Below are 10,293 nucleotides of genomic sequence, written 5' to 3'. Positions count from 1 at the left end.
TAGAAGTATAATTATATAATTAGATTATTTTATCATTTATATTTGTTGAGCAGGACTACAAAAATTGTGTGTTTGTATGTATGCAAAAGGAAAAGCAGCAAATCTCCAGAAGTAGGTCTGCAGAACAAGTAATTCTTGTAAGGAATGTTTAGAGTTTTGCAAAAATTACCAAAATAACCAAATAAATTAGTTGCCAATTACTGTCAATTAATTGTTATTAATCAACTAATTGTTTCAGATGTACTTGTTTGAATTTTACTTTATATATCAACTCTTTATATTGCTTGCATGAAAAAATCTCAATTTGTAAAGCAGCTAATAACAAAATCATCAAATAAATGTGGCATAAATAATCTAGCCATAGGGGTTGCAAGCCAGTGACTTCTGTGCCAGTCCCAAGCCTGGATAAATAGAGACAAGACAGTAGTGAGACCAGCTATGCTGTATGGGTTAGAGACTGTAGCAGTGAGGAAAAGACAAGAGGCAGAGATGGAGGTAGCAGAGATGAGGATGTTGAGGTTCTCTTTAGGAGTGACCAGGATGGACAGGATTAGGAATGAGCACATCAAAGGGACAGCCCAGGTCAGCTGTTTTGGGGACAAGGTCAGAGAGGCCAGATTGAGATGGTTTGGACATGTGCAGAGGAGGGATAGTGGTTATATTGGTAGAAGGATGTTGGAGATGGAGCTGCCAAGCAAGAGGTCAAGAGGAAGGCCAAAGAGGAGATATATGGATGTACTAAAAGAGGACATGAAGTTAATTGGGGTGAGAGTAGAGGATGCCGAGGATAGAGTTAGGTGGGAACAGATGATTCGCTGTGGCGATCCCTAACAGGAACAGCCAAAAGAAGAAGAAGAAATAACATTTATGGATTAGAAGAAGTAGAAGTATCAATTGACACTAAAGAACATACCTAATACTGCTTAGTACTAGAGTAAATGCACTTTGTTAAATTGCAGCTGTGTTTAACCTGAATATGGGGACAGTTTTGTGAGAACATCACTCTATGTCCTTACAAACCATATGCTATATAATCCGTGTTTGCTGCTCCTCGCGGTGGAGACATTTACAAATTTTGATTCGTCAATCACTTGAGTCAATCACTGATGCTACAGTCGGTGATTGGCCGCCTCTCGCTAGAGTTAATGAAACGTCATGGTCACGGGGTCTCTTGAAAAGGAAGATGGCTACCACGGTGTTTACTCTCATTGTAGCAGTATTTTCTCTTTTGGGACATTGAAGCTAAGGTAAACGTCGCTCTCTGTGAAAACGTTATGTTTCTTTTATTACGTTTATTTAAATTTGAAATAGATGACAGAATGTTAGCAAACTGCTACTACCGTACTTTGTCTTTACTTACTAAGTAGCTAATGGTATCCAGTTAATATTAGCATGCTAGCAAGGCATGTATGTAATAAGGTTAGAGAGTAAACAACAGTTTGATACAGTCAGATTTGATTTAAATGCATTAAGACTTGCAGTGAAGCTGGCATTGCAGTTGACTTTATTGTTTGGTCCTTGTTTCAACACATTTCTTTCAGTTTATGCCCACATGATATACCGTTCTGATGTAAAATGTAAATTAAAGGTGCATTGGATGCAGAATGAATTTAGATTTGATCAGACGACTTCCTGATGGTGTTGTGTGAAGGATAAAAATCTAAACATCTTAAGTGCCTAAAACCTTTGCACAATACTGTACATGTGAGCATATTAAGTCACTTTTGTACACACAGATTGCCTTTGTTCATGGACAGTAGCTCTCAGTGGTGATAAGAAATATTACATCCAATTCAAGTGACATTGCTTACAATAGCGTGCAAATATTTTGCAATGTAAGTTCTGAAAAAACCCTTTTTATCACCTTGTTTTTTCAGCACCAAACAAGTGTATTTCTGTTAGTACAACAGAGAAAAACTTGTCATCTGAATTTTCTATAGAATATCATCAGGTACAATAGGAGAATTTTATACATGCAAGGGGTGGCAGCACATGTAATGGAAAAATGGACTATGGGCTGTATTGGTAAATGAGTGTAGTGACCTCATTCACAGCAGTGGTTAGGGCTGTCACCTCACAGCAAGTATATTGTGTGTTCGAGCCCCAACCAACCCGGTGCCTTTTTGTCTAGAGTCTTCCTGTGCCTGCATGGGTTCACTCTGAGTACTCCGGCTTCCTCCCCAGTCCAAAGACATGCAGCTTAGGTTGATTGGCGACTGTAAATTGCCGATAGAAGTGTGTGTGTCAGCTGGGATTGGCTTCAGCCCCCGCGACCATTGTCTGGATAAGCGGTATAAATAATGAATGGATGAATGAACTTTTCCACCCATTTTCTGGTTCTTTTCCAGTTGTGCTTAATAATTGGCAAATAATTCTAGGCCTTATCATTCTGATGGGTTTTGTTTATATCTTAATTAAATTGTGGTCTATGTGGTATTAGTGAACCCTGCAGAAACTAAAATACTTCAGAAGCATTTGGCTAAAACTCTCTATTGTCTGATGATTAGTTACAAGGAACAATGTGCACAGCAGATCCCATATTGCCTAAATCTAATTTAGCATCTTGGAAAAATTTACAGCTGTCATGGAAAACCAGAGAGGGCAGCTGACTCATGAGCAAGATGCTCTGGACCACATAGTCGCTTGTAGAGACAAACCCTTCCTGGAAGAAAGGTTTATAGACTACTTCAAAGGTAAGTGATATTAGTTTTTTGATATTATTCGTGAAGAGGCTGGAGTAGTCAGTCTTTTGAACCCAGTTTTCTGTTATGTAGATCTTAATGATTTTCAAGGTAACTTCAGTACCTTTTGGGTTAGAGGGCAAGTTGTGGGGAAATAAATGGCTTCAGGTTATGAAGTGTGAAGCTGAACATGGATATACATGACCTAGATCATAGAGAAATACTGGTATTCACAGACTGTTGTCCATTTATATTTATACACCCATATACTCTATGAACATCACTTGTGATTGATAACAGGTATATTTCTGTTCTTTAGGTGTTAACATGAGACCTGCTGGGAAAGTGTATGACATTGCAATTAGACAAGCCAAACAGAGGGGAAAATGTCAGTTACTCCTTAAGAAAAGAGTTTTAAAATATCTTTATTCCTTTTTTGACATGATGTATATGTATTATTTGAGTGCCAAGAAGATTTAAATCAGATATATATTTTGTGACAGTGGAAATGGTTGGACCAGCATTACATCAGACTGATGCTTTTATGTTAATCTTTGCTTTTCTAGGGAGAGGAGTGTTCACCAACAAAACTATTGAGCCATCCACATTTGTTGTTGAATATCGTGGGAACATTCTATGTCACAAAAACACAAGATCCCAGAAGAAATGTGGTGATAGGCTGAGAGGTTTCTTGTTTGAGTTTTCATGGATAGGAGCAAAATGGTTGTAAGTTATCTGCTTGTTTTTCAGTTTTAACAGACCTTGTTGATAGGTTGTAGCATATTAACATACAGTGCCTTGCGAAAGTATTTGGCCCCCTTGAACTTTGCGACCTTTTGCGACATTTCAGGCTTCAAACATAAAGATATAAAACTGTAATTTTTTTTGTGAAGAATCAACAACAAGTGGGACACAATCATGAAGTGGAACGAAATTTATTGGATATTTCAAACTTTTTTAACAAATAAAAAACTGAAATTTGGCGTGCAAAATTATTCAGCCCCTTTACTTTCAGTGCAGCAAACTCTCTCCAGAAGTTCAGTGAGGATCTCTGAATGATCCAATGTTGACCTAAATGACAAAGGATGATAAATAGAATCCACCTGTGTGTAATCAAGTCTCCGTATAAATGCACCTGCACTGTGATAGTCTCAGAGGTCCGTTTAAAGCGCAGAGAGCATCATGAAGAACAAGGAACACACCAGGCAGGTCCGAGATACTGTTGTGGAGAAGTTTAAAGCCGGATTTGGATACAAAAAGATTTCCCAAGCTTTAAACATCCCAAGGAGCACTGTGCAAGCGATAATATTGAAATGGAAGGAGTATCAGACCACTGCAAATCTACCAAGACCTGGCCGTCCCTCTAAACTTTCAGCTCATACAAGGAGAAGACTGATCAGAGATGCAGCCAAGAGGCCCATGATCACTCTGGATGAACTGCAGAGATCTACAGCTGAGGTGGGAGACTCTGTCCATAGGACAACAATCAGTCGTATACTGCACAAATCTGGCCTTTATGGAAGAGTGGCAAGAAGAAAGCCATTTCTTAAAGATATCCATAAAAAGTGTTGTTTAAAGTTTGCCACAAGCCACCTGGGAGACACACCAAACATGTGGAAGAAGGTGCTCTGGTCAGCTGAAACCAAAATCGAACTTTTTGGCAACAATGCAAAACGTTATGTTTGGCGTAAAAGCAACACAGCTCATCACCCTGAACACACTATCCCCACTGTCAAACATGGTGGTGGCAGCATCATGGTTTGGGGCTGCTTTTCTTCAGCAGGGACAGGGAAGATGGTTCAAATTGATGGGAAGATGGATGGAGCCAAATACAGGACCATTCTGGAAGGAAACCTGATGGAGTCTGCAAAAGACCTGAGACTGGGACGGAGATTTGTCTTCCAACAAGACAATGATCCAAAACATAAAGCAAAATCTACAATGGAATGGTTCACAAATAAACATATCCAGGTGTTAGAATGGTCAAGTCAAAGTCCAGACCTGAATCCAATCGAGAATCTGTGGAAAGAACTGAAAACTGCTGTTCACAAATGCTCTCCATCCAACCTCACTGAGCTCGAGCTGTTTTGCAAGGAGGCATGGGCAAAAATTTCAGTCTCTCGATGTGCAAAACTGATAGAGACATACCCCAAGCGATTTACAGCTGTAATCGCAGCAAAAGGTGGCGCTACAACGTATTAACTTAAGGGGGTTGAATAATTTTGCACGCCCAATTTTTCAGTTTTTTATTTGTTAAAAACGTTTGAAATATCCAATAAATTTCGTTCCACTTCATGATTGTGTCCCACTTGTTGTTGATTCTTCACAAAAAATTACAGTTTTATATCTTTATGTTTGAAGCCTGAAATGTGGCAAAAGGTCGCAAAGTTCAAGGGGGCCGAATACTTTCGCAAGGCACTGTATTGTGTAAGAAGACCTAATGATTAACTGCAGTCATTGTAGGTTGACTCGTTGAAGTTTCATTAGGAGTATTTTGCTTGCAGCATTGATGCTTCAGAAGAGGATGGGACCCTTGGAAGGCTCGTGAATGATGATCACACAAGTCCTAACTGTGAAATGAGGAAAATTGTTTATGGGGGGAAGCCACACTTGTGCCTGTTTTCAGTGAAAGAAATATCTCCAGGCGAGGAGATAACATACAACTATGGCAACTCCTCTTACCCATGGCGCTCAAAGGTAGGTTTACTCTATTAGAGATCCTTATGTTTGATTTTGTGATTTTTTTTTCCTTTTGAGTGGAAGCAGTGGGATTACAGCAAATCCAATTAAACAATGATCAGACATTAACAATAGTCTTCGAAGCAAAGATAAATGAATAAAGAGTTTTGAGTCTACTACTCTGTTCTTTTGAAGGCCAATACAGTTGTCATTTGGCTACTACTTTCGATTTTGGTTGTGAAACTGCATAAAAAAAAACCCAACATTTAAATTAGAATGACTGGGTGGTATATATCTTTGCAATTAAATATCAGTGAAAAGGGTAATAACTAATCTTACAAAATTATTCTTTTAGTAGTACTTTTAATACTATACCAGAAACGCAGACCAAAAAGTTGACCATCTTTGGTTTTTCTTGCTTGTTTTTATGTCCATGCATGTAAAGTTATGTACTGCATGCATAAAAGTTTTTGTTTGTGTTTCAAACTTGAGGGCTTGGCAGCTTCCAGCTGTGAAGAATCCTGCTCTGATCATGAAGATGAGCTGCCTGACAGCAGTGCAAGTCATATCAATGACAGCCATGCCAGCATCAGCAGTCAGCCGGATATCAGAGACGGTTCACATTTTACGAAGTCGGATTCTACTCGAGAGACTAACATGTTTATGCTGCCACAAGACGATGCTTCATGCACCGAGCAGGAGGACGAAGCTGCTTCAAAATCTGATGAGCATAGCTCGGATGATGATTACATACCCAGTGGGGATATACGAGATCCCGAAACCCCATCTTTCACCAGGAAAAATTATTGTTATGTTTGCGGGAAAGGTATGAGTAAAATTGCTCGTCATCTTCTAAGGCATGCTGATGAAGAGCCTGATATTGCTGAAGCCTTTGCATTACCCAAAAAGTCAAAGGAGCGAAAAAAGTTACTTAACATTTTGCGAAACAGGGGAAATTACAAACATAATCAGGAGGTGATCAAGAGTAACAGTGGGCAGTTAAAACTGAGAAGACGACCAAAAGATGTGACACAAGGTGCTAAGACTTTTGTGCACTGCCTACATTGTAAAGGCTTGTTTAAACGTAAAGAGTTATGGAGGCATGTAGCCAGATGTGGTTCTAAAATTATGTCAAACTGTGCAGCACAGGAAGGCAGAAAAAGAGTCTTAAATGAAATTGCTCTTGCAGAGTCATCACTCTCCCAGAAGTTTCCCTCTGGCGTGTGGAAGATACTTTCAGCCATGAACCAAGACAAGATTGCATTAGTAGTTCAAAAGGATAACCTTCTAATACAGCTGACACAGTATCTGACAGAGAAGCATGTAAACAAACAGGGACGTAATCATGATTACATCAGACAGAAGCTGAGGGAAATGGGAAGACTCCTGTTAGCACTGCATGAAAGGTCAATATTTAGCTTTGAAGATGCTATCAAACCCACAAACTTCTGCAAAGTTGCTGAGGCTGTCAAAGACCTCGCTGGTTTTGATGAAAAAAGTCAGATCTATAACAAACCAAACCTTGCTCTGAAATTAGGACAGTCACTCAAAAGGATCTGCAGCATTGTCAGTGCTGGACCTGATGTCAGTGAGCAGAAGGTGAGGGACATGAGGACATTCGTGACACTGTGTACAAAAGAATGGAGCGAACTTGTCACCTGTTCAGCCTATGATTTGTTGAGTGGACGACAAGTAAACAATCCGTCTACGATTCCGTTCACACGGGACGTGCAGGCTTTCTACAAATGCCTAGAAACAACATCAGCAACTGCCATTGGAACCTTGAAGAAGTATGAAAGCCCGCAGGTCTACAATGCACTTTGCAGGGTGACACTTGCACAGGTGTCAGTCTTAAGCAAGGGTGCACCTGAGGTTTCAAAAATGACACTGAAGTCATTCCAGGAGAGGGACAACACAGCCAAAGTGCTGTCCAAGCACTTCATTAGAATAAATATCCAGAACAGGACTGGCCACAGTGTTGCTGTTTTATTGACGTCTGAACTTGTCCATGCAATATCACTGCTCGTGAGCAAGAGAGCGGCATGTGGCGTACACAAAGACAATCCTTTCTTGTTTGCAAAGCCTGACTCTTCTGCTTCAAGTCTCTACCATGGAGGGAACTGCATCAGGGATTTTTCAAATTTGTGTCATGCAAAAAACCCAGAGCATCTTAGGTCAGTGCATCTCCACAAGCACATTGCAAGAATCTTCCAGATTCTCAATTTGGAGAACGACGAGCTCGATCACCTTGCTAAACTGCTGAGCCTTGACATCCGGGCTGACAGGGAATATTACCGGTCACCAGAAGCAGCTGTGGAACTTGCAAAAATTGCAAAGCTACTTCTGGCAATGGAAAAGGGCTTTCTTGAAAGATTCAAAGGGAACTCCCTGGATGAAATTGAGATCGAGGGTATGTGTCCAATGTAATTCATGACCTGCATGTGCTTGCTAAGGAAACACAAATCACTTCTTTAACTACAAATTAGTGCATATTATATTTTACTTTTCATTCAAGATAAACTGGAGCCTGATGTGGAGCAGGGCAACTCTAAACACAGTAATGATGAGGAGAGTGATGAAGAATCAAATCCTTTCTTCCAGCAGAGCAGTATGTTGAGAAGATAACCCCATCCCATACCCATTAATCATTATTTTCTTCTTTTAAATATATTTTTCTTGCCAGAGATGCCCAGTAGCATTGACGTTTTTACTACTTACTGTCTTCTACCTGATAAGATTCCCTTCCAGTTAGTAATAATAAAGACTTAATTATTTATAGATGATATTAATTACTTGTTCAACACAAGTAGAACATCAAACACAGGATTTGTATATGAAAACAATGTTTGTAATATTTGTAATTTTCCAGATGATGTAGAGCAACAAGGCAGGCAGCCCACTCCTGAACAAGATGCCCTGGAGCATGTAAAGGCTCGTAGAGACAAGCCTTTCCTGGTGGAAAGGTTCATTGACCCCTTCAAAGGTTGGTAAATCAACACTAGTAGCAGCCTTTCTATTTACGTTCTGGGGTCTGTGGAGGTTCTGACAGTTGGCAGGTGGAGTACGATCCAGCTAGCCCGTTTATGTGAAGCTATTAAAACACTGCTGTTAGTGCAGTGAAATATCTGGTAACACTTTAACCATACAAGTCCCTCCAGGTCCAACACCATTCACTTTTCTCAGCCTTGTTTTATTTGCCAAAGCACATTTCAGAAAACAAAGCCTAAAACCTTTCTGAAGTGTTTAGTGTTAGTGACTCAAATCATAGCCTTTATTTATATAGTGCTTTTTAAAACCTCATGCTAAAAAAGTGCTTTACAAAACAATAAACCAAAAAAGCAAATTAAAAACTGTTAAATTATACAATACACAAATAAGAACAGTTGAAGCACATAGAAATGAGGAGCTATGCTGTTCAACTCTGGCTGTCTCAAATGCCAGTAATGAAAATTATTATTAGTTATTATAAATGAGTTATTGAGGCTAATATTTAACCCTCTATGAAGTTAGGTTATATTTAGCTAGTGATAGACCATGAGTGGTGCGAGTTTCCTGTAAAACATGTCAGTTTGTGTTTGAAAAAACAAGCCACAAGAGGGCGCCATCATAGCTTCATGTTAGCCTATGTATCATGTCCCTTTTTCCTCTCTCTTTGTTTCTGCTCTCGCTACACTAAACCGTGTCTTGTTGTATCCATATTACATAAATAATTTAGCCTTTTATAAAGACAAGGCTTTCTAGTTAGTTCTTTTCCTTGTCTGTGCAGCTTGACAGTGGGTGAAGTTGTGCCAAAACCTTCTGCTGTATCTGTGTTATATGATGAAACTCCTACTGGCTTTTCCCAGAGCTTTCAGATGCGCTGAACAGTCTTCAGCAGTGTATAAAGATTGTAAATACAGTATAAATACTGTTTGCTGAGTTTGCACAGCTGAAAAAAAACAGTCAAACACTGCTGAAAGCTCCAGAGAAAACTAAAACCTGAGCTTTTAATTAAGATTCTTTTGTCAAAGAGCTGCAATGATTTGTGAGTTCTCCTTAAGCTAACTCGGGAGATGATTGATTTCTTAATGTTTAATGAATGAACCTTGAATAGCAACACACTTTTATTTTGAAATTACATGAGTCAAAACCTTGGCTGGCTTCACATTATTGCTACAAAGAGTACAGCTGAGCAAAATCAACCTTTTTTATTGTCATTGTTTAGTTTCTGTATAGTTTTTAGCAAATACCCTGTCTGTTTAATAGCCATGTTGTTTGGTCTTCTATCCTTGTTTTTCTAGGGAGAGGTGTGTTTACCCATGAATCCATTGAACCTTCTTCCTTCGTTGTTGAATATCGAGGGAAGATTTTTGCTAACAAAGAAACTGACAAAAACAAGTGTGAAGATAGACTGAACAATTATTTGTTTAACTTTTCATGGAATGGAACAAACTGGTGGTGAGTTTACTGCTTATTTGTCAGTTTTATCATTAAAAGCGGGCTCTTTTTTTACATCATCCCAGAGAAAATACTTAAAGTGGTACAATTCCAGAATGTAAACATGTCATAATGTCTTATTTACCATTAAAAATTGAGAACCTGTCTCAGTCAGTCCATCCATCCATCCATCCATTCGTTGTCCTCCGCTTATCCGGAACCAGGTCGCGGGGGCAGCAGTCTAAGTAAAGATGCCCAGACTTCCCTTTCTCCAGACACTTCCTCCAGCTCCTCCGGGGGAATACCGAGGCGTTCCCAGGCCAGCCGAGAGACATAGTCCCTCCAGCGTGTCCTGGGTCTTCCCCGGGGCCTCCTCCCGGTGGGACATGCCCGGAACACCTCCCTAGGAAGGCGCCCAGGAGGCATCCGAAATAGATGCCCAAAACACCTCAGCTGGCTCCTCTCGATGTGGAGGAGCAGCGGTTCTACTCTGAGCTCCTCCTGGGGGGCACAGCTC

General features: G+C 39.9%; 1 protein-coding gene across 1 annotated transcript in view; it reads left to right on the top strand.

The window, feature by feature from the left end:
- The first annotated feature begins 1,170 nt into the window (after positions 1–1,170).
- LOC109970738 (uncharacterized) overlaps positions 1,171–10,293 on the top strand; it is a 33,287-nt gene continuing 24,164 nt past the window's right edge. Inside the window, exons 1-8 of the mRNA XM_020618511.1 lie at positions 1,171–1,247; positions 2,580–2,693; positions 3,248–3,407; positions 5,186–5,378; positions 5,853–7,770; positions 7,876–7,968; positions 8,230–8,343; positions 9,641–9,797. Of these exons, the coding sequence (XP_020474167.1) occupies positions 2,585–2,693; positions 3,248–3,407; positions 5,186–5,378; positions 5,853–7,770; positions 7,876–7,968; positions 8,230–8,343; positions 9,641–9,797 (2,744 nt within the window). The 5' untranslated portion in view covers positions 1,171–1,247; positions 2,580–2,584. The remainder of the gene's footprint in view (positions 1,248–2,579; positions 2,694–3,247; positions 3,408–5,185; positions 5,379–5,852; positions 7,771–7,875; positions 7,969–8,229; positions 8,344–9,640; positions 9,798–10,293) is intronic.

The sequence above is a fragment of the Monopterus albus genome, unplaced genomic scaffold (assembly GCF_001952655.1).
Source record: "Monopterus albus unplaced genomic scaffold, M_albus_1.0 scaffold206.1, whole genome shotgun sequence".
Classification (NCBI taxonomy): Eukaryota; Metazoa; Chordata; class Actinopteri; order Synbranchiformes; family Synbranchidae; genus Monopterus; species Monopterus albus.
Note: the sequence above shows the minus strand (reverse complement) of the source record. Positions and strands in the feature narration are given on the sequence as shown.